The 24,259-nt window shown below is 40.4% G+C and overlaps 2 protein-coding genes and 2 long non-coding RNA genes across 4 annotated transcripts; 2 read left to right on the top strand and 2 right to left on the bottom strand.

The window, feature by feature from the left end:
• Window positions 1–734: 734 nt before the first annotated feature.
• On the top strand, window positions 735–11,534 carry LOC306784681 (methylsterol monooxygenase 1-like). Its single transcript, XM_079278765.1, has 6 exons — window positions 735–789; window positions 1,879–2,173; window positions 2,307–2,455; window positions 3,552–3,678; window positions 3,834–3,988; window positions 4,902–11,534. The coding sequence occupies exons 2-6, from the start codon at window positions 1,919–1,921 to the stop codon at window positions 5,089–5,091; spliced, it is 876 nt and encodes a 291-aa protein (XP_079134891.1). The 5' UTR covers window positions 735–789; window positions 1,879–1,918; the 3' UTR covers window positions 5,092–11,534.
• Window positions 3,121–5,043, bottom strand: LOC306784682. The gene is made up of 3 exons (XR_013772375.1): window positions 4,853–5,043; window positions 3,747–4,042; window positions 3,121–3,641 (listed from the first exon to the last, which is right to left on the bottom strand). It is a non-coding gene; the product is annotated as an uncharacterized lncRNA (long non-coding RNA).
• Window positions 11,535–17,799: 6,265 nt separating the features above from the next.
• LOC306784720 (methylsterol monooxygenase 1-like) lies at window positions 17,800–24,203 on the top strand. Its single transcript, XM_079278816.1, has 6 exons — window positions 17,800–17,854; window positions 18,944–19,238; window positions 19,372–19,520; window positions 20,617–20,743; window positions 20,899–21,053; window positions 21,967–24,203. The coding sequence occupies exons 2-6, from the start codon at window positions 18,984–18,986 to the stop codon at window positions 22,154–22,156; spliced, it is 876 nt and encodes a 291-aa protein (XP_079134942.1). The 5' UTR covers window positions 17,800–17,854; window positions 18,944–18,983; the 3' UTR covers window positions 22,157–24,203.
• On the bottom strand, window positions 20,186–22,108 carry LOC306784721. The gene is made up of 3 exons (XR_013772380.1): window positions 21,918–22,108; window positions 20,812–21,107; window positions 20,186–20,706 (listed from the first exon to the last, which is right to left on the bottom strand). It is a non-coding gene; the product is annotated as an uncharacterized lncRNA (long non-coding RNA).
• Window positions 24,204–24,259: the final 56 nt, after the last annotated feature.

Here is a 24,259-nt window from a genome sequence, read left to right on the forward strand (position 1 = left end):
CTATCCTTCTGCATACAGATTACCTATACTTTGAAGTACTTCCATACTTTTACACAAGCAATATTTTGAATGTAGGATTTTTTTATTTTTGTAATGCAGTTTTTTTTTTAGTGTGGTACTGCTACAGTACTGTACTGAACTTTTAATTAAGGATTTGTATACTTGTTCCACCCACGGGGGTTTTGCAGAGTGAACAAGTATTCAGGTATGATATCAGCCTCAGTCCTGAAAAAATGTAATTGATACTCAGCCGTCATAATTAAATGTTGAATATGACTGAAATACAACAACAATGTACGTTGTGTGATTAAATGTATATACACTTCAGGAAAAAACAGTATGAACAGGAAATACCATTTTATTTAAAAAAAAAAGAAAAACTTCAGTGGTGCTTAGATTGAATATAATGATATGTCTTAAATTTCATACCACAGTGTATTTGTCTAAAAGTCTCCACCACATTACCAAAGTTGACATTGGAGTCATAATATCTATTAATGTAAGTTTAAGACGGAAGACATTCATGTATGACTCAAAGTTCTCCGGACCATCCCACCTCTTCCGTCAACACGGCAGAGGTTATGAAAAGCCGAGCTCGCCTCTGATTGGCTGTGGCTCTGGAAACATTCAGTCTCACGATCATCGCTCCATCCCGCGGACCAATCAGCGAAGCTGCTTGCCCCCTCGACGTCAGTCTCCTCTCCTTTCGGCCAATCAGATTGTTCGATGTGACTGTACTTCACCCGGCCAGCCGCTTCTGTGCAGGTAGACGGGACGTTCGGCTGAAAGGTGAGAGAACCGTCGTTGTTCGTTGCAAATGAGATCTTTTTTACATGTTTATTAGCAGCGATTGCTAAAGTACATCTGTTGTTTATGTATTTGAGTAAAGAATTGAGGCAGATGTTGTGACATCTAAAGAACAACATGTCGGCCTGTTTTGTAATCTGAAACACACAGTTGTGCTGACTGAATGCTGTGCCGAATTTATTGTTATGGCATAGTAGTGTATCACCATTATTTTTGGTTTAAAGCAATACAATAACACAGCATTTCTTTAGTTGTGTGTATTTCTATGGAGTAATACCTTTATTTTCTACAGTGGTGAAGGATTACATTTACTCATATACTTTTATGGTTCTTGTACTTATTCCTGAAGTATTTACATGTCAAATAACTTTTACTTCTACTCTCCTACATTTCTACTTTTTCATTGATACATTTATACAACTATTGTTACTAGTTAATTTGCATTCACATTGTACGTGCGTAACCTATTGTCTTTTCATACAATGTGATGCATGATTATAGATTAAACTATCCAACGAGCCAGTAAACTAAATGCAGTTTGCTTTTTGTACTTTTTACAACTGTATAAGGACCAGAGGAGTTGAGATGTGGAAGGAATTATTACATGGCCTACTATGTATAGCATGCCATATCGTCTTCATTTTTGGTGTAATTCTGATTGGTACACATTTTAAATTATATTACAAGAAACTGTATCGATGGATTTCTATAAATTCTGTAGTGTTTGTTTATATTTGTGTTTTAGAAGTATCATTATCTATATAATGAATCTAAATTATTTTTTAATGTGGTAACAACTAAAAAGTACAGCAAAATAAAGCTCCTGATCTTTTGGTGAATTTATAATTAGCAAACATTGTAAATTGTGCATCAAAGGGAGTTGGATTGGAGTGTAAAAGTTCATTGTTTTATAGTAATGCTTTTAAATTCAGTCATATTATGGCAGTTATGTTCCTTTGACATTTTTCATTATTTCTTGTTTTTCTTTTATGGTTCCTCTGCTGTATTTATTATAATTATATACGTCCCGTCTGAGAGTTGTACATGTAACGTAGTGTTCCTGTCTTTCAGTCTTTTTCTCCACTCCTGCACTCACCCTGCGTTGTCCATCATGGAGGTGAACGGCACGGCAGACATCTTGAGCTCTGCTTACCTGGCGGCGGAGTACTTGGATGCAGCTTTGCCAGAAAACCCCTTCCAGCCCTCCATGAAACACGCATGGGGCTACATGCTGGACAACTACACCAAGTTCCAGATTGCCACCTGGGGGTCGCTCATCGTCCACGAGTTCATCTACTTCCTGTTCTGCCTTCCTGGTTTCCTCTTCCAGTTCATGCCCTTCATGCAGAAATACAAGATCCAACAGGTTGCTTTGGTTGTTAAGATTTTTTTTTCAGGATCTAAGATGACATTCCTGTTAACAGACCTTCTATGTGTGTGTGTGTGTGTGTGTGTGTGTGTGTGTGTGTGTGTGTGTGTGTGTGTGTGTGTGTATGTAGGACAAGCCAGAGACCTGGGAGAAACAGTGGACATGTTTCAAGATGCTGCTATTCAACCATTTCTGTATCCAGCTGCCGTTGATCTGTGGGACTTACTACTTCACTGAATTCTTCAACATCCCTTATGACTGGGACTCCATTCCACGCTGGTCAGTTGAAGTAGAATTAATCACACCTGAACGTGTCATATTCAAACCACCCTAGATACTTGAACAACTGCTCCACAAGCCCATTTGCAAATGTCAACAGGGTGTGGACGCTTCAGAGACTCAGCAATTAATCAATCTTGTGAAAGGCTTATCACAAGGGTAAATTATTTTTTGGTCTCAAGAAGGTATAAGGTCTCTTCTTTAAAAAAATTATCCAAGGCACACTGTAGGGTTTCTGAAAATTCAAATTATTTTGAAATGATTACATATTTAGTATTATTTTTTCTATTTTTCTTTATTTGATGATGCATCACTTCCTACCTTTGGACCAATAGTCTTGCACATTGATAGAGATCCACCCTCCCACTCTACAGATTAGTGTAACACAATAAACGCTACTGCTGACTATGACCCTGATGAAGACCCGTGTTGGTCATTTTAAATACATTTTTCCATTTTGAATAATGCCATTTTAATTTTGCACAAACCCGATAGTGTGTTTTGTATTCTTTTTTTGAACTTTCAATTTAACATTTTTGAGAGCATGAAATAATTCAACCCATGCAATAAGTCCTTGTCAAGATGAATCAAGCACATTGTCTGCCGTCCCATAGACGATGCATGGTAGTAAGTTAAATGTTAAATTCATGCGTGTTTTTCTAACTATAATGATGGTAGAAAGTGAAGCTCTACATAGCCGTGCATTTAATGACACAGAGCTCTCCTGCAATAATCATTTCAGAATATGTCCTAAAAAGTCTATTACGAGTTACACTACACATGTTCCCCATGATGCCATCATCAATCTGCTTCATAATAAAAAATACATGCATGTGAATCTACTTTACATGAACAAGAAACAAAAGAACATTTTTGATTTGATCTTTCCACCAAAGAAAAGTAGACAATTTAACTTTTTTATTTTTCTTGCCCATACAGAATACTTTGTGGGACGATGAAGATTGTTTTCCTGAAATGGCTTTTTGTTACATTTGCTGCCACTCGTCTGAGGACCTTGAGTGGAATCCATCAGTCAAATCTGTTATTTGAGATAACTCGGTGAGCTTGTCCTGCCTCCTCTCGTCTTCTCCTCCAGGCCGTACGTCCTTGCTCAGTGCTTCGGCTGTGCCGTTGTTGAAGACACCTGGCACTACTTCCTCCATCGCCTGCTGCATCACCGCAGGATCTACAAATACATCCACAAAGTCCACCATGAGTTCACCGTGAGTAAAACACACACAAGTGATAAGATGAATAAACACAAACACAAAACTCTTTACGGAAGATTTACTTATGAATGATGCTGTAGCTCTCACACATGGAAAAGTGACGAGGCACACACAAACGTTCTCATCACAGTGTCTCCGCTGTCCTGCAGGCTCCATTCGGCATGCAGGCAGAATACGCTCATCCTGCTGAGACTCTCATCCTGGGAGCTGGTTTCTTCATCGGCATCATGCTCTTCTGTAACCACGTCTTCTTCCTGTGGGCCTGGGTGTCCTTCCGCCTGCTGGAGACCATCGATGTCCACAGGTTGGACGCATTTTCTGTGTAATTTTGTCTTCTGCTGCCCTCTCTGCAGGAGACCTTTGTTAGAATGTTTACGAAAGCATATTTATTTGAGTGTATTGGAGAAACAGCAGCAGTTGCATCACTGATTATCATCGATAACTCTGTCAGTAATAATGAGGTCGACCACTAGATGGCCACAGAGGGCACCAGATGTTACTATCGTATTATCAGGTCACACAGAACTCCAATTCAATTACATGTTGCTATTATTCTTGAGCTAAATTTATGCCTACATTTGACTTATATGCAGAAATGTCTCAGAAGACACCAGACCGAAGGCATAAACAACACAAATTCACAATGTCAAACTCATTGTTTTATACTTTTTATTTAGCCTTTTCCCAGTTAGTTTTTCTTTGGTCATGTCTCTCTGTGCTTTTATTACTGTTTTAGCTTAACATTTATTTGCTATAATTTCATTTCAAGTCAAAATAAAAAAAACTGCCAAATTTAATTTATTTCAAATAAATTCAATTTAAAATATCTAATACAATTAGATGTATATTTTCACTCTGGCCTATGCATTTTCCTAATTTATATATTTTCTTAAATTACTTTGCAACTTGCTTTTAGAAAAATAACTAAATATTTTATTTGTTATTGCAATAAAAACATTTCGTCAACAATTAGTCATCTCTTGATATCCAACCACAAGGCAGCAACACAAAGACCGAACCAAAAGAAATGCATCATATCTTCAGTACCACCACTAGAGAAACATCATTTTTGGATCATTTCGTGTGCCTCATCTGAAAAGCATTTATCTTGTTGGAAGGATGATTTTAAACGAAAATGTTGACTCCTAATACCCGAGACAGAACGTACACTGGTGGTTTTCTTTGAATGACAGACTTTCTTTTTTCTTTGTCTTCAGTGGTTACGAGATCCCTCTGAACCCGCTCCACCTCATCCCGTTCTACGGCGGCACACGTTTCCACGACTTCCACCACATGAACTTCGTCGGTAACTACTCCTCCACCTTCACCTGGTGGGACAAGCTGCTGAAGACGGACAACCAGTACAACAAGTACATGCAGCAACAGGGAGACAAGAAGGAGCAGTAAAGCCCTCTGTGCCTCTGTTCTTACACTGGCCTGTTCTGTCAGGAGCAGGATAGAGGCAGCGACTTGGACAGACACACAAACAGAGCTGGTTTTCCACACACACACACACACAGTGTGACTTCAGTGTGTCTTCTGTGCCTTAGTAGTTTTTGTCTGCGTCTGTCAACAGCTGCTGGCTGATTAAAAACCATCAACATCCTCATTTTGATTTGTCACTTTGCTTGGTCATTGGATGGAAAAAAGAAGTTTGCACCACATGACTTTCTTGTGAAATGCACCGTATACCTCTGAATGTCTGAGCACTTTGGTGCTTCCTCTTGAGTTGAACCGAGTCAGAAAGTAACGTGTTGTTACAGCTGCTGTGCAGTCGGAACTGTCTGGGCTCAAGTCAGGCATGTTTGATGCATGTAAACATTTTGATGGAAAGGGGTTGACTCATGGGGCACTTCCAGGTTGTTCAAGCCTGTTTTGTTTAAAACTGTACAAATAAATAAATGCTGTCTTGACTTTTACAAAAACAATCCTTGAATATGTTTTGGTTTTCTGTTTTTATCATAAATATATTAACTACTTTGAACAGGAGGTTGATTGTGTTTGAATTTGATACAAAGAAGACACTTTGTGCTCTTTAGATCACGATAAACGTGCCACGTTTGGAGATTTTGGGCTATTTTGCTACATTACATTTCAGAAAACTTGTAATACAAGAAAAAATGATTGTCTTAATTTGAGTAATCTACTGGGGAAGTTTCATGGTGGTATCTATTAGTACATGTTTTTACCCTATTCACCTGTAGTGTCTTGCAAAATGTTTGGAGTTTTACATCTTTCAAAAATGTGTTTTTTCTCAGACTTTGAGCCAGAAATGTCCACCTCAGTAACACTAACACACACCAAACTTTCCAGTTTCATTCCTATTTATATTCAAAAGGTTTAACAGAGGTGTTTGTTCATAAATCATCCACAGCCTGATTTATAGAACATTGTATTCCTGAAGACATTCATTTTGTTTTCTGACAATACGTTTTGATTTATGGAGTGATAGAAAAAGATATCCCAAATTATCTCTGTTAAAACCTTTGACTCTTATATGTCAACAACATGAAACAATCATTTGTCTTTATCAGATTACCGTTCCGGAAATGTATGCAAATTAGCACATATTTGATAAGATAATGCCTCGATTTAAGTAATTCAAAAAACAATTGCCTTTGTGTAAGTAATGAACTGGGGTAGTTTCATGTTGATATATCTTAGTTATTTGTATTTCTATTTTTTCCACATTCACCTGTCGTGTCTCCCTTTAAAAATATATGTTGACACATTTCTACACAGGACTCAGTGACTGCTTAGGCTCAGACATTTCTGAGATTAACATCACAGATCTGCATCTTCTCCGCAGACTCTTTTGTAGACGAAGTGTGGGTTGATGGAGGAGGTGGGTGATACTAGGTTCCCTTCATCTCCTCTCTGCTGCACTGTGGACACACCCCTACTGCTGCGTCAAGTCAGCCAGCAGCAGCAGCTACCAAACAGGAAGTGAGGCACTTTTATGCACTGAGGACCAAACCTAACCTAAGTTAATAGACATAAGACAAGATCATGGAAGAGTGAATAAGACTGTTTATTTAAAAGTAATTGTTAAATTGTTATTTCTTCCTTATTTTTTACAACAACATAACTTATTTAATTTCAACCATTTTTATTTTAAAATGTTTTGAAAAATTTCTGCATTTTTTCATGATATACATTTCCCCCTCAGTCAGTCATTCATGATGAACAGAGCAGATTGTGTGTTTCACTGCTGCTGGAATTAAATGTCGTTGTGACAGAAGCAGGAAGAAATAACATAGTAATAATATTAGTTTTAACAATTGAACTGGGCTATTTCACATTTAAGGGTCATATATGTTGTCTATTTCTGTCACAATGTTTTATTTTTTATTTATTTATATTGGACACTTATAGGCTGTTCTTACACTCTTTAATACTTTCCAACAATTTCTCTCAGGCTAAATAGAGTTTTGTCTGATATTATCTTCAATTAGTTGTCTTTGAAACTGTCTTAAAACTACAAAAAAAGTCATTAATTTGAAAATTGAGACCGGATGTTTCAGTGTTTTTATCGGCCTTGACTCTGGAGGGAGTCTGCGCTCAGGTAGATCAGCGCATCGCAGACGGATAGAGAGGCAGCAGCAGCAGCAGCAGCAGGGTGAGAGATATTTATAGCCTAAAGCGAGGCTGTAGCACAGAGATAAGGCTTGGGACCAAGCCGCAGGCAGGACAGACACACAAGGTTTAGGGAGAAGAGGACACGTCGAAATGAAACACTTTCTCATTCGCATGTACATCAGAACTAGAGGCAGAGCTTTTGTCCAAGACAGACCTGTGTCAGCACAACATTTTGCTAACTTGGTCTTAAGTGTACCATTTTCTCGTTCCACAGCGCCACCACTGGCTGGATGGTAAGCACAGTGTGTTCTTAAGTCGATACCCAAGTATGCGCTTAATTCTGTAATGGCCTGGTTTACAAAATGAGAACCATTGTCACTTGATATTGTAGTAGGAATGCCCCAACGAGGAATGATTTCAGAAATCAAAGCTTTCGCGACTGTCGCAGCAGTCTGTTTACTTGATGGAAAAACTTCAACCCACTTTGACCACATGTCTACCATCACAAGACAGTGTTTCTTACCTTCCGATGGAGAGAGCTCAACAAAATCCATCATAATGTGCTCAAAAGGGCGTGTCGGAGGCGGATGTGCAGCCTGGCTGGACACTGTCACAGGCCTGCCTACATTGTGGGTAGAGCAGGTTACACATGCAGAACAGAATTTTTGTGCACATGCTGTGAATCCCTTTGTGAACCATGTCTCATTCAATGCACTCAACATTCCCCCTTTTGATACATGGTCTAACCCATGTGTCAACTTAGCATAATGGCTGAAATAATGCTTAGGCAGACATGGTTTAGCATCAGGCCCTGACCACAATCCATCAGTGTGTGTGCAACCCGATGCTGCCCACACCCTACGCTCTTCCGGAGTGGACAACGTCTGCATCGCTATAAGAGAAGAGGGAGCTGAGACAGATGAGGACAGGAGAGCAGAGGAAGTGGGGACAGGAAGTCGAGCAGCCGCTTTTGCCGCAGCGTCTGCGCGTGCATTCCCTATTGAAATGACGTCAGTGTGCCCTGTATGAGCAGCACATTTGCAAACAGCAATTGCTGTTGGCAACAAAATGGCTTCTAACAGTTCAGCAATGAGAGTGTGATGCAAAACAGGTTTCCCATCAGACTTAAGGAACTTTCTGTGTTTCCACAGACTCCCAAAATCGTGAATTACTCCGAATGCATAACGAGAGTCAGTGTGAACTGTAACAGTTTTACCTTCAGCCAGTTTGCATGCTTCAGTGAGCGCGATGAGCTCAGCTGCCTGGGCTGAGAAATGACATGGCAGAGAACCTGAACACAGCACTTCTGAGTCCGAAACAACAGCAAAACCCACAAGATTAGTACCAGTGTGATCGCGGGAGGCAGATCCATCAACATACATTACCATGTCGCTGTTGTGCAGCGGAGTGTCCATCAAGTCAGGACGAGGAGTGCACCGAGCTTGGAGCTCAGCTAAACAGTTGTGCTCCTCTCCGTCACCAGGAATGGGGAGTAATGATGCAGGGTTAAGATTAGTACAGCGTTTGACCGTTACGTTTGGCATGTCTAAAAGACATGTGTGATAACGCAAATATCGCGCTGCAGAGAGGTGAGACGATTTCTGTTCGAGGAGAATCAAAGACACCGAATGAGGAACGAGCAGAGTTAATGGAGCGTATCCTACTATGTCACGTGAGGCCGCGAGTGCCTTTTCAGCCGCGGCCACTGCACGCAAACATTGTGGCAAACCAGCTGCGACTGGATCAAGTTTTGCGGAGAAATACGCAACTGGTCTTAATTTGTCACCGTGTGATTGTAACAACACAGAGGTCATGCAGCCCTGTCTTTCATCTACAGTCTGAGTGAACGGTTTGTTCGGATCTGGCAGTCCTAGAGTTGGAGGAATTTGCAGAGCACATTTCATTTGTGTGAAGGCTGAATGACCTTCTTCAGTCCAAATTATTTTGCCATGTGCTGTAAGATTTTTACCGTGAATCAAACTTGATAATGGTTTCTCCATCTGTGAGTAGTTAGGTATAAACGACCGACAGTATGAACACATACCTAAAAAGGACATCAACTGTTTTTTGGTGTTAGGTTTCGGTATTGACACGATTGAAGCTATTCTTTTTGGAGAGAGGGTTTTCCCTTCCCCTGAAATGTCATGACCTAAGAAATGTACATTTTGCGTTACAAACTGTAATTTAGATAGGCTGGCCTTGTGGCCCTCTTGTGCTAAATGTTTTAGCAGTTTTATTGTGTCTCTCTGACACTGTGCCTGAGTTGGAGCTGCGATAAGGCAGTCGTCTACATACTGCAGGAGTGCAGAGCCTGGTGAGAGAGTTAGACTTTCTAAGCTTTCTCTGAGTGCATCGTTGTAGATGGTTGGAGATTCGGTGTAGCCTTGACACAGCCGTGTGAAGGTGTATGGTTTACCGTTAAAATTGAAGGCAAACCAATATTGACTGTCCTTGTCCACTGGGACACTGAAAAAAGCATTTGACAGGTCAACAACAGAAAACCATTTAGCTGCAGGAGGAATCTGAGCTAGAATAGTGTAAGGATTAGGCACATTCGGTGCACGTGCATGAACTGCAGCATTTACTGCTTTCAGGTCTTGCACGAAACGCCATTCAGTAGGCTTACCTGCATCTCTGATCTTTTTAACAGGAAATATCGGTGTCCTGACTGGAGAGTCTGGACATGGAATAATCACACCTGCTTTCAGGAGTGACTCAAACACAGGTGTAATACCGTCAATGGCCTCTTGGCGCAGAGGGTACTGATGCTTGTGGGGCCGAAAATCAGAGCGCGGAGTGATAACGACAGGCTGACAGTTGTGAATCAGGCCAACGTCGTACTTGTTCACCGCCCAGAGTGTCTGTGGAACAGAAGTAAGGGCGGGAGGAATAGATGCAGGTTTAGTTAAAAACGTTTGAATTTCATTGTTAAGCTCCTGAAACACATAGACTGATCTGCAGGCAGGTGTTAAGAGCACACAAAACGTTCTGTGGAAGCCGGTAGACTGTGATCGCAGAATGAGTGGATCACATGTCTTTTCCCAGTCGGTCAGCGCCTCGCATTGAGCGACGAATGGACCCAAATCTCTCCAGTTATCCTCGCGTCCTTTTGACAGCGAGATATGAGGAGCTGAATCTGGAACATCAAACAGTTCTTTCTGTGACGGAGACAGAGAAACAGATACAGCAGATTTATAAGTAGACCAAAACAGTGTGGAACAGGCGATTACATCATTAATGCCTTCAAAAAAATTGTCTTCATAGCAATCATCTTGTCCTTCAGAAATGTGTGAGGTGCAGTGTAGATGTTTGTAGTTCATGCGGTCAGCATGTGGTGAGACCCGTGCGTCTACTGTGTGACAAAGTCGTTGTGCGTCGTCAACAGGGAGCCACCATTGATAGCAAAAAAGTGACTCAGAGGGAGTCTGTAACATTTGGTGTACGACTCTTTGCCTCAGCACTTTAAGGCCATCAGAGGATGACGTCAGTCCTATCCCATAAGCGCACATTAAGTCTCTGCCCATCAAGTTAATTGGACAGAGGCTTGAAAGGAGAAACGAATGTTTCACTTTAATGTCAGGATCGTGGTCAGTCTGGTCAGAGTGTACACTCGTCATAGGTACAGTAAAGTTTTCAGTAACAGTTATACCGGATGCGCCCTGTGAATATACAAAACGCCCACTCATCTTCTGATGAGGAAAATATCTCTGTTGAATCACAGAGTGTGTAGCTCCAGAATCTACTAAAAATGTTAATTCTTTCCCTTGCACAATAACCTTTGTAGTTGGCATATTTTTGTATGACTCTGATGAAAACATTGAATAAGCGTGTGGTTGTGATGTAGATGCATTCACTTGCTGTTGCTCTAAGTGTGAAATGACACTAAGAAGAATGGATTGTTGTTCTGCAGTGTGCGTGCGAGGAAGCGTGTGTGCGTTGCAGCAAATGTGCGCGTTGTTTGTGCGTTCTGAGTCAGTGTGTGTGTTCTTATCTGTTCCGGAGCCGAGAGGGAGACAGCTGCCTCCTGTCCACGTGCATCGCCTCGCCTCCCCACATCGCGTCAGTCAGATGTGCCAAATTGTTGATAAAAGTCACCCCCTCCGTCCTCTCCGCGCTGCTGTCCACGTGGCTGTCGTGATCCGTTGTGTGCATGACGATGTGGACAGTCTCTGAACCAATGTCCTTTCTCACCGCAGCAATAACACTCGTTGGGCTGCACCTGCGAAACTCCTTCATTTCGGTTGTCTTGGAAGCGTCTTTGGCCCCTACCACGTTGCATTCCTCTTCCGCGTCCCCTCAGCTGGCCCCTCCCATAGCTGTTACGTGGGTGGGTGGGTTGGTTTTGGCCTCCATCAACTCCTAGTGTCATCTGTTGGACAGCTTGAAGCATCGCAAGCTGAGCTTGTTCACCCACTTGTTTACCGCGTTTCTCTTGCCTGGCCTGAGTGTCATTATACATTTTGCAATTGTGCCGTGCGTGTTTTATTACCTCATCAAGTCTTGCATCCTCCAGGCCAATCACGGAGCGTTCGGTGGCTGTTCTGATGTCTGGTAGCAGCCCGTTCATGAAAGCATTCTTGAGATGTGTCTCCCACACTGACATTGTTGTTTTGTCAACTGGTTCTTCAATACCGCTGTGTGTTTGGAATGCGGACATGAGTCTTTGGTGATATGATGTCACATCTTCAGTTTTATCTTGTTTCGTGTTATTAATCAATGCCATGTTAACCTTTGATGGGAAAGCTGTCACTATAGCCCCGCATACGGCCGTGATGAAAGTGACGTAGGCCATGTTCCCTGCATCTCCCCAGGGAGGTATTACCATACGAGAGTCATGGCCAGCACCTGTTACTGTGGCTCTGATTTTGCTGAAGTCCGTGGGGCCGACATGTTTGACTAACAGGCGGTGAACCTCTGGGCCAGTAGGCATAAATTCTTTGCAGAATATCAGGAACTCTTTTGCGAAAGCTGCGCCATTCTGGATGCTTGGTAGGTGAAGTGAAGCTTGCATGATGTCACCTTGCGTCCAGGGTCTGAACACAAGACCCGGAACACCATCAGCTGGTCCTGGAACTTGAATCATGGGCCCCTGGAAGGTTTCAGATGTGTTGAGGTTGAAAGCTGGTGGGGGTGTGTCAGTGCGGAGCCAGTTGGCGACAGCGCCAGCTGCACCCTGCCAGTTACGAGGGTCTGCGTAGGACCATGGTGAGGTGGCAGGTGTCGATGTTGCAGCCGTCTGAGGAGAGACAAACGGGTTGTGGTGAGGCGAGGCTGGAGCCTGTCGGAGCTCCTCGTTCGCCAGGCGAGCCTGTTCTTGCTGTTGAGTGAGGAGCCGGGTTGCTGGTCTGCTAGCCAGTGGTGCATCAGGGTATGGCGGAGGAGGTGGTGGAGGAGGTGCTCGTTGTGGTGGTGGTGGTGGTTGTAGAACGCCATTCTGTGGGGAAGGTCGGTAACACGTGTCCAGGAGGGGACCGCTCGCTCCTGTGAGGCTCGGATAGAGAGTGTGAGAAAAAACAGAGTTACTCAGTGTGTTTGCATCAGTTTCGTCTTTCTTCAAACAAGTCATTTGTTTAAGCATTTGCTTTCTTTCCCTACTTTCACTCTCATCTTCCCACTTAACCAAACACTTTTGGTTTTTCTCTATCATGTCCAAGTCTTTGACTCTGACGTTCTTCATACATTTAATCTGTTTCAATTTACCTTCTAAATCCCCTCTTAACATTCTGAGTTTAGCGGCGCTCAATGAGCCGTTTTCAGGAAAACCAAACTCCTTTGACCAGTATGTGAGGCATTCTAAACACCCGTTTCCATATTTCTGTCTCATCACATCCACTATCGGACCCGAGGGCTCCGCGCTCTTACTATCTTTACCACCCATCTTTCAGGCGTGGATACGTTAACGTTACCTTTACAATACGACCGTCGTCGTAAGGCTTAATTTCTTTCCCAAGGAAAAATTTTGCAAAAACCTTATTTGAAGTTCACGTTTAGTTATTTGTCACGGTCTTATTCTATCAGTATAGAATTCACGTTTTGGCGCACGAATCTTATTCTATCAATTACTTTAGTAGAATTCACGTATTTAGCGCATAACAACGGTCTTACAACAAACCTATATCTGTAGTCAAGCGATCTGTGTTACGATCTCAAAATGTTTTTATTCTGAGTTAAATCATCACCGTATAACACAATCCTGTCTTCTACGTAAGTAGCGTGCAAATAGTGATATGCCAGAAAATGAAAAAGGGAGTTTACATGAACCACATTCTTAAAACGAAAACACGAACGTCAAAAACAATTGTTACCCAAATAATAAAAAATAAAATGACTACTTGACCATTCATCTGTGTCTGTTAAATCATATGACCTTAGTATAATCTTACCATTACTTTTACAATTGGAATTTTAACTTTCTTACCCGTTGTAGAAATTAATTCTTTTTCGTTGGATTCGCGTGCTGTCAATCAGAAACTCCCTCGGGTCCGCCGGCTCTCTCTCTCTCGGCTAATGAGGTATAAGACAGGAACTTCAGTTTGTGGATTCCTGGAGATGCCTCTCCTCCGGTCAGTCCCTCTGGAGTCCCGATAGACAGTCAGCGAATCCTGCCGACAACGCCAAATTGTTGTGGAATATTTCTATGAATAATCGGGAGAAGAGTGTAAAATGTTTCTCATCAATGTCAAATGAAACAGAGTCTGGATGAACGATCAAAGTTGTAATAGTCAATTTATTTGCTTGCAAGCAAAGAGAACACCGTCTCACAGACACATCAGCGTCATCTGTGTGAGATGCTCTGATGACACATTCAAATGCCTGGACCTTTATACCCAGCCAGCATGCTGTCACCTTGGTTCGCAAACAAGAACAACACAATAAAAGAAGACAGAAGATAATAAAAATGTCAAAGCAGATGTTTTCCTTTGAAGCAGTGTCCTGTCTTTACGATACCCTGAAGGCGCTTTTATGGCCGGTTTACGAATCCCTTCGTTATCAGTTTGTCCCACAATATTTATGGAGACATCAGATGCTTCCTTTGATGTTCCCGTGAACCAGTCAAACAGTTAAGTCACAGTATTTGCAGAGACGGAAAAAACCGGTGAACCGTCACGCATCATAAATACCTGCAGAGGGTCATGCTCTCCCTAATGCTCATCAGGAAGTACTGTAATCTAAACATCTGTGTTGCCGTCTTTGAAGACAAATAATGCACAGGAAAACAGACACTAAGATAACAGATCACAAGACCCCTGGATCCGAATTTTACGAGACTCATTTAGAAAACACAAGGTTTTTTAGTGCCTGCTCTTCTAAACTCACATTCCTTAACCCTAAAACAGTAGACTGACATATTTTCCCATCACAGGAGTTTGTTCAAATTTGGCACAAATGTCCTCTTGGACTCATGGATGAACTGATAAGAATTTGGCGGTCAAAGGTTACTGTTACCTCACAAATCATGTGCTTGGCCATAACTCAAGAATTTGAACCCTAATTATGACATTTTCACGCAAATTGTCTCATAAGATAAAAATGATGAAGTGACAAAGTATTACAACTATTCCTACTTTTAACAGTAGTATCAGCATTACCTATAGTGGACATAAAAGCCCTTTGTTTTTATTTCCTTTCATTGTTTCACGTTTATACTTTTACAACGTTTGCTATGTATGAAAATGATATCACATGTGGCGGTAGCGACGCACACGTCTTACTTGTTGTTTTTGACCAACAGGTGTGACTGTGATTGACAAGCCCTTATGACTGCTCTTGACACTTGCCACTGATTTGAAGCAGAGCGTATTCTCCTGCTGAATACTGATCTTGGATCTGTCTATGATGCCGATGCTTGGATGATGTTGGGCAGCATTGGCACAGGCACTGACGAAGATGAAGAAAAATGACAAGATTGTTGTTGAGGATGACGATGATGAAGATTTTTTGCACTTACCTGAAAGGGGGAGCTGTAACAAACGGAGGGGGAATCGAACCCGTGTTTTAATCCCCTCCTGGAAGGACTGCCGCTGGCGACTGGACAAACCAGTTAGAAGCACTACTGCAGTGTCATTGAAACGCTACTGATATGAAGCTACTTTAACTGCAAAGCTACTTCATCAGTAATGTTAACAGGAACCGGCTCTGAGAGAGACCACTGATCCAATCTATGGGAGAGGAAGGCAGTGAAGGACCCTTTGGGACTGAAATCTTTGTTTCTCCTTTGTTTTTATCGTGGAAATGTGTGTGCGTGAGTCAGTGTGTGTGTGTGTGCGTGCGTGCGCGCTTGCATTTAAAGGTGCTCCTTTGCTTGCACATGTGAGCATGTGTGTTTGTGTGCATCTGAGTCTCTGTGTGGTGACGCCTGGTCCGATGCCGCATGAACGCACTCTGTCTGACCTCTGACCTTTTACAGTGTTGCAGTGTGGCTGTTCAAGAGTGCCTGAATGTCAAACTACGCCCCTCTTCTCCCCCTTTGTTATGCCTCGAGTACTGTTACTGGACAGAGCGCAGCTGTTCCGGGATACATTTGAGAACTGACTCCAGGTCGGTGATGATGTGTCGGTTGCGCCAACCCGCATGAATTCAGAACAGCAACGTGAGAAGCATTTGCAGAAAATGTACATTTTCTTCTATTAAAAAAAAAAAGCAGACTTTAACTGGAACACCTCCCATCTGGGGAAGGAGAGGAGTTATTCATGTTGCCAAAAAGAGTGATCGACGCAGGGAGAAGCTGTTTGAGATCAAAAACAGCTGGATGTATCAGTGCTTTACTGTCACCCCGGCAGCCATCTTTGTTGCGGTTGTAACCACTAATGACAACAACAGCCTGAACTCACTGCATGGTCCCTAAACTCAAACCTCCTATCCTTCAACGGTTCCCTCTTCCTTCTTCGGTGTAGCAACCCTATTAACTACCGCACACCCTGACGTACTATGAATGTGCCAATTTTAATATGTCTTCATTTCTGTCTCTCTTTACTACTTTACTAATCTGTTCTCTCTTTCTGGAAAGTGACCAAACTTAATCTTGATTTTCTGTTCCTCTATCTCTTCCCTCTCGTCCTATATTGAAAAAGAATAATGCTATTACAGTAACTGGTATCGCTGTTTTCTTGTCAGTGTATTGAGGAATGTCATGTAGGCTGATGACTTTGAAAATGTTTCATTACTTGTTTTATATTGTCATTAATAAATATGCTTCTTGTATTTAAAGCTGTGAAATGACATAATCTGTTTTTAAAACTTTGCCAAATCAGTAAAACGTTGAAATGGAATACGCTGTGTGTGATATTTTGATAACAATACGCCGATTTATTTGTTCAAATATCACATGTCAACATTAGTGTCGCGTAAAGCTGCCGTTATTTTCCTGCTCACTTTCACCCTCTTCTTAACTTTTCTGCCATTTTGCATTTATTCAGTTAAAGTTCTTGTTATTGTGCCAGTATTTTAGGACGAGATTCAATACTTTGGCTTTTTTTTGTTAAATACAAAAAAAAACATTTTGCGTTGGTGGCGAATAATAAGTACATTTACACAAGTACTGCACATTAGTACAATTTTTGAAATAATTACTTTACTTGAGTAGCCCCATTGTAGGCCACTTTATATTTCTACTTCACTAGATTTATTTGACAGCTAGTTACATTGCAGATTAAGATTTCACATACGTACACTCACTGTATGATTATCTTCGAGAATAATTAAGCTACAGTATATAAAGTAGTTAAAATGATCTCTTATTAAAATGCTGCTCAATGCATCAGTAATAATGATACAATATGTAGTGGTATATCACTGATAGATACTATCCTTCTGCATACAGATTACCTATACTTTGAAGTACTTCCATACTTTTACACAAGCAATATTTTGAATGTAGGATTTTTTTATTTTTGTAATGCAGTTTTTTTTTTAGTGTGGTACTGCTACAGTACTGTACTGAACTTTTAATTAAGGATTTGTATACTTGTTCCACCCACGGGGGTTTTGCAGAGTGAACAAGTATTCAGGTATGATATCAGCCTCAGTCCTGAAAAAATGTAATTGATACTCAGCCGTCATAATTAAATGTTGAATATGACTGAAATACAACAACAATGTACGTTGTGTGATTAAATGTATATACACTTCAGGAAAAAACAGTATGAACAGGAAATACCATTTTATTTAAAAAAAAAAGAAAAACTTCAGTGGTGCTTAGATTGAATATAATGATATGTCTTAAATTTCATACCACAGTGTATTTGTCTAAAAGTCTCCACCACATTACCAAAGTTGACATTGGAGTCATAATATCTATTAATGTAAGTTTAAGACGGAAGACATTCATGTATGACTCAAAGTTCTCCGGACCATCCCACCTCTTCCGTCAACACGGCAGAGGTTATGAAAAGCCGAGCTCGCCTCTGATTGGCTGTGGCTCTGGAAACATTCAGTCTCACGATCATCGCTCCATCCCGCGGACCAATCAGCGAAGCTGCTTGCCCCCTCGACGTCAGTCTCCTCTCCTTTCGGCCAATCAGATTGTTCGATGTGACTGTACTTCACCCGGCCAGCCGCTTCTGTGCAGGTAGACGGGACGTTCGGCTGAAAGGTGAGAGAACCGTCGTTGTTCGTTGCAAATGAGATCTTTTTTACATGTTTATTAGCAGCGATTGCTAAAGTACATCTGTTGTTTATGTATTTGAGTAAAGAATTGAGGCAGATGTTGTGACATCTAAAGAACAACATGTCGGCCTGTTTTGTAATCTGAAACACACAGTTGTGCTGACTGAATGCTGTGCCGAATTTATTGTTATGGCATAGTAGTGTATCACCATTATTTTTGGTTTAAAGCAATACAATAACACAGCATTTCTTTAGTTGTGTGTATTTCTATGGAGTAATACCTTTATTTTCTACAGTGGTGAAGGATTACATTTACTCATATACTTTTATGGTTCTTGTACTTATTCCTGAAGTATTTACATGTCAAATAACTTTTACTTCTACTCTCCTACATTTCTACTTTTTCATTGATACATTTATACAACTATTGTTACTAGTTAATTTGCATTCACATTGTACGTGCGTAACCTATTGTCTTTTCATACAATGTGATGCATGATTATAGATTAAACTATCCAACGAGCCAGTAAACTAAATGCAGTTTGCTTTTTGTACTTTTTACAACTGTATAAGGACCAGAGGAGTTGAGATGTGGAAGGAATTATTACATGGCCTACTATGTATAGCATGCCATATCGTCTTCATTTTTGGTGTAATTCTGATTGGTACACATTTTAAATTATATTACAAGAAACTGTATCGATGGATTTCTATAAATTCTGTAGTGTTTGTTTATATTTGTGTTTTAGAAGTATCATTATCTATATAATGAATCTAAATTATTTTTTAATGTGGTAACAACTAAAAAGTACAGCAAAATAAAGCTCCTGATCTTTTGGTGAATTTATAATTAGCAAACATTGTAAATTGTGCATCAAAGGGAGTTGGATTGGAGTGTAAAAGTTCATTGTTTTATAGTAATGCTTTTAAATTCAGTCATATTATGGCAGTTATGTTCCTTTGACATTTTTCATTATTTCTTGTTTTTCTTTTATGGTTCCTCTGCTGTATTTATTATAATTATATACGTCCCGTCTGAGAGTTGTACATGTAACGTAGTGTTCCTGTCTTTCAGTCTTTTTCTCCACTCCTGCACTCACCCTGCGTTGTCCATCATGGAGGTGAACGGCACGGCAGACATCTTGAGCTCTGCTTACCTGGCGGCGGAGTACTTGGATGCAGCTTTGCCAGAAAACCCCTTCCAGCCCTCCATGAAACACGCATGGGGCTACATGCTGGACAACTACACCAAGTTCCAGATTGCCACCTGGGGGTCGCTCATCGTCCACGAGTTCATCTACTTCCTGTTCTGCCTTCCTGGTTTCCTCTTCCAGTTCATGCCCTTCATGCAGAAATACAAGATCCAACAGGTTGCTTTGGTTGTTAAGATTTTTTTTTCAGGATCTAAGATGACATTCCTGTTAACAGACCTTCTATGTGTGTGTGTGTGTGTGTGTGTGTGTGTGTGTGTGTGTGTGTGTGTGTGTGTGTGTGTGTATGTAGGACAAGCCAGAGACCTGGGAGAAACAGTGGACATGTTTCAAGATGCTGCTATTCAACCATTTCTGTATCCAGCTGCCGTTGATCTGTGGGACTTACTACTTCACTGAATTCTTCAACATCCCTTATGACTGGGACTCCATTCCACGCTGGTCAGTTGAAGTAGAATTAATCACACCTGAACGTGTCATATTCAAACCACCCTAGATACTTGAACAACTGCTCCACAAGCCCATTTGCAAATGTCAACAGGGTGTGGACGCTTCAGAGACTCAGCAATTAATCAATCTTGTGAAAGGCTTATCACAAGGGTAAATTATTTTTTGGTCTCAAGAAGGTATAAGGTCTCTTCTTTAAAAAAATTATCCAAGGCACACTGTAGGGTTTCTGAAAATTCAAATTATTTTGAAATGATTACATATTTAGTATTATTTTTTCTATTTTTCTTTATTTGATGATGCATCACTTCCTACCTTTGGACCAATAGTCTTGCACATTGATAGAGATCCACCCTCCCACTCTACAGATTAGTGTAACACAATAAACGCTACTGCTGACTATGACCCTGATGAAGACCCGTGTTGGTCATTTTAAATACATTTTTCCATTTTGAATAATGCCATTTTAATTTTGCACAAACCCGATAGTGTGTTTTGTATTCTTTTTTTGAACTTTCAATTTAACATTTTTGAGAGCATGAAATAATTCAACCCATGCAATAAGTCCTTGTCAAGATGAATCAAGCACATTGTCTGCCGTCCCATAGACGATGCATGGTAGTAAGTTAAATGTTAAATTCATGCGTGTTTTTCTAACTATAATGATGGTAGAAAGTGAAGCTCTACATAGCCGTGCATTTAATGACACAGAGCTCTCCTGCAATAATCATTTCAGAATATGTCCTAAAAAGTCTATTACGAGTTACACTACACATGTTCCCCATGATGCCATCATCAATCTGCTTCATAATAAAAAATACATGCATGTGAATCTACTTTACATGAACAAGAAACAAAAGAACATTTTTGATTTGATCTTTCCACCAAAGAAAAGTAGACAATTTAACTTTTTTATTTTTCTTGCCCATACAGAATACTTTGTGGGACGATGAAGATTGTTTTCCTGAAATGGCTTTTTGTTACATTTGCTGCCACTCGTCTGAGGACCTTGAGTGGAATCCATCAGTCAAATCTGTTATTTGAGATAACTCGGTGAGCTTGTCCTGCCTCCTCTCGTCTTCTCCTCCAGGCCGTACGTCCTTGCTCAGTGCTTCGGCTGTGCCGTTGTTGAAGACACCTGGCACTACTTCCTCCATCGCCTGCTGCATCACCGCAGGATCTACAAATACATCCACAAAGTCCACCATGAGTTCACCGTGAGTAAAACACACACAAGTGATAAGATGAATAAACACAAACACAAAACTCTTTACGGAAGATTTACTTATGAATGATGCTGTAGCTCTCACACATGGAAAAGTGACGAGGCACACACAAACGTTCTCATCACAGTGTCTCCGCTGTCCTGCAGGCTCCATTCGGCATGCAGGCAGAATACGCTCATCCTGCTGAGACTCTCATCCTGGGAGCTGGTTTCTTCATCGGCATCATGCTCTTCTGTAACCACGTCTTCTTCCTGTGGGCCTGGGTGTCCTTCCGCCTGCTGGAGACCATCGATGTCCACAGGTTGGACGCATTTTCTGTGTAATTTTGTCTTCTGCTGCCCTCTCTGCAGGAGACCTTTGTTAGAATGTTTACGAAAGCATATTTATTTGAGTGTATTGGAGAAACAGCAGCAGTTGCATCACTGATTATCATCGATAACTCTGTCAGTAATAATGAGGTCGACCACTAGATGGCCACAGAGGGCACCAGATGTTACTATCGTATTATCAGGTCACACAGAACTCCAATTCAATTACATGTTGCTATTATTCTTGAGCTAAATTTATGCCTACATTTGACTTATATGCAGAAATGTCTCAGAAGACACCAGACCGAAGGCATAAACAACACAAATTCACAATGTCAAACTCATTGTTTTATACTTTTTATTTAGCCTTTTCCCAGTTAGTTTTTCTTTGGTCATGTCTCTCTGTGCTTTTATTACTGTTTTAGCTTAACATTTATTTGCTATAATTTCATTTCAAGTCAAAATAAAAAAAACTGCCAAATTTAATTTATTTCAAATAAATTCAATTTAAAATATCTAATACAATTAGATGTATATTTTCACTCTGGCCTATGCATTTTCCTAATTTATATATTTTCTTAAATTACTTTGCAACTTGCTTTTAGAAAAATAACTAAATATTTTATTTGTTATTGCAATAAAAACATTTCGTCAACAATTAGTCATCTCTTGATATCCAACCACAAGGCAGCAACACAAAGACCGAACCAAAAGAAATGCATCATATCTTCAGTACCACCACTAGAGAAACATCATTTTTGGATCATTTCGTGTGCCTCATCTGAAAAGCATTTATCTTGTTGGAAGGATGATTTTAAACGAAAATGTTGACTCCTAATACCCGAGACAGAACGTACACTGGTGGTTTTCTTTGAATGACAGACTTTCTTTTTTCTTTGTCTTCAGTGGTTACGAGATCCCTCTGAACCCGCTCCACCTCATCCCGTTCTACGGCGGCACACGTTTCCACGACTTCCACCACATGAACTTCGTCGGTAACTACTCCTCCACCTTCACCTGGTGGGACAAGCTGCTGAAGACGGACAACCAGTACAACAAGTACATGCAGCAACAGGGAGACAAGAAGGAGCAGTAAAGCCCTCTGTGCCTCTGTTCTTACACTGGCCTGTTCTGTCAGGAGCAGGATAGAGGCAGCGACTTGGACAGACACACAAACAGAGCTGGTTTTCCACACACACACACACACAGTGTGACTTCAGTGTGTCTTCTGTGCCTTAGTAGTTTTTGTCTGCGTCTGTCAACAGCTGCTGGCTGATTAAAAACCATCAACATCCTCATTTTGATTTGTCACTTTGCTTGGTCATTGGATGGAAAAAAGAAGTTTGCACCACATGACTTTCTTGTGAAATGCACCGTATACCTCTGAATGTCTGAGCACTTTGGTGCTTCCTCTTGAGTTGAACCGAGTCAGAAAGTAACGTGTTGTTACAGCTGCTGTGCAGTCGGAACTGTCTGGGCTCAAGTCAGGCATGTTTGATGCATGTAAACATTTTGATGGAAAGGGGTTGACTCATGGGGCACTTCCAGGTTGTTCAAGCCTGTTTTGTTTAAAACTGTACAAATAAATAAATGCTGTCTTGACTTTTACAAAAACAATCCTTGAATATGTTTTGGTTTTCTGTTTTTATCATAAATATATTAACTACTTTGAACAGGAGGTTGATTGTGTTTGAATTTGATACAAAGAAGACACTTTGTGCTCTTTAGATCACGATAAACGTGCCACGTTTGGAGATTTTGGGCTATTTTGCTACATTACATTTCAGAAAACTTGTAATACAAGAAAAAATGATTGTCTTAATTTGAGTAATCTACTGGGGAAGTTTCATGGTGGTATCTATTAGTACATGTTTTTACCCTATTCACCTGTAGTGTCTTGCAAAATGTTTGGAGTTTTACATCTTTCAAAAATGTGTTTTTTCTCAGACTTTGAGCCAGAAATGTCCACCTCAGTAACACTAACACACACCAAACTTTCCAGTTTCATTCCTATTTATATTCAAAAGGTTTAACAGAGGTGTTTGTTCATAAATCATCCACAGCCTGATTTATAGAACATTGTATTCCTGAAGACATTCATTTTGTTTTCTGACAATACGTTTTGATTTATGGAGTGATAGAAAAAGATATCCCAAATTATCTCTGTTAAAACCTTTGACTCTTATATGTCAACAACATGAAACAATCATTTGTCTTTATCAGATTACCGTTCCGGAAATGTATGCAAATTAGCACATATTTGATAAGATAATGCCTCGATTTAAGTAATTCAAAAAACAATTGCCTTTGTGTAAGTAATGAACTGGGGTAGTTTCATGTTGATATATCTTAGTTATTTGTATTTCTATTTTTTCCACATTCACCTGTCGTGTCTCCCTTTAAAAATATATGTTGACACATTTCTACACAGGACTCAGTGACTGCTTAGGCTCAGACATTTCTGAGATTAACATCACAGATCTGCATCTTCTCCGCAGACTCTTTTGTAGACGAAGTGTGGGTTGATGGAGGAGGTGGGTGATACTAGGTTCCCTTCATCTCCTCTCTGCTGCACTGTGGACACACCCCTACTGCTGCGTCAAGTCAGCCAGCAGCAGCAGCTACCAAACAGGAAGTGAGGCACTTTTATGCACTGAGGACCAAACCTAACCTAAGTTAATAGACATAAGACAAGATCATGGAAGAGTGAATAAGACTGTTTATTTAAAAGTAATTGTTAAATTGTTATTTCTTCCTTATTTTTTACAACAACATAACTTATTTAATTTCAACCATTTTTATTTTAAAATGTTTTGAAAAATTTCTGCATTTTTTCATGATATACATTTCCCCCTCAGTCAGTCATTCATGATGAACAGAGCAGATTGTGTGTTTCACTGCTGCTGGAATTAAATGTCGTTGTGACAGAAGCAGGAAGAAATAACATAGTAATAATATTAGTTTTAACAATTGAACTGGGCTATTTCACATTTAAGGGTCATATATGTTGTCTATTTCTGTCACAATGTTTTATTTTTTATTTATTTATATTGGACACTTATAGGCTGTTCTTACACTCTTTAATACTTTCCAACAATTTCTCTCAGGCTAAATAGAGTTTTGTCTGATATTATCTTCAATTAGTTGTCTTTGAAACTGTCTTAAAACTACAAAAAAAGTCATTAATTTGAAAATTGAG

This window comes from Melanostigma gelatinosum (genome assembly GCF_949748355.1).
Source record: "Melanostigma gelatinosum genome assembly, chromosome: 11".
Taxonomy (NCBI): Eukaryota; Metazoa; Chordata; class Actinopteri; order Perciformes; family Zoarcidae; genus Melanostigma; species Melanostigma gelatinosum.

What these genes read in the sequence shown, in the direction of transcription:
- LOC306784681 (XM_079278765.1), top strand. Translation starts at nt 1,919, where the DNA reads ATGGAGGTGAACGGCACGGCAGACATCTTGAGCTCTGCTTACCTGGCG. An exon ending in AAGTCCACCATGAGTTCACC is followed by an intron (nt 3,679 to 3,833) that starts GTGAGTAAAACA and finishes GCTGTCCTGCAG; the next exon opens with GCTCCATTCGGCATGCAGGC. An exon ending in GAGACCATCGATGTCCACAG is followed by an intron (nt 3,989 to 4,901) that starts GTTGGACGCATT and finishes CTTTGTCTTCAG; the next exon opens with TGGTTACGAGATCCCTCTGA.
- LOC306784720 (XM_079278816.1), top strand. Translation starts at nt 18,984, where the DNA reads ATGGAGGTGAACGGCACGGCAGACATCTTGAGCTCTGCTTACCTGGCG. An exon ending in AGAAATACAAGATCCAACAG is followed by an intron (nt 19,239 to 19,371) that starts GTTGCTTTGGTT and finishes GTGTGTATGTAG; the next exon opens with GACAAGCCAGAGACCTGGGA. An exon ending in AAGTCCACCATGAGTTCACC is followed by an intron (nt 20,744 to 20,898) that starts GTGAGTAAAACA and finishes GCTGTCCTGCAG; the next exon opens with GCTCCATTCGGCATGCAGGC.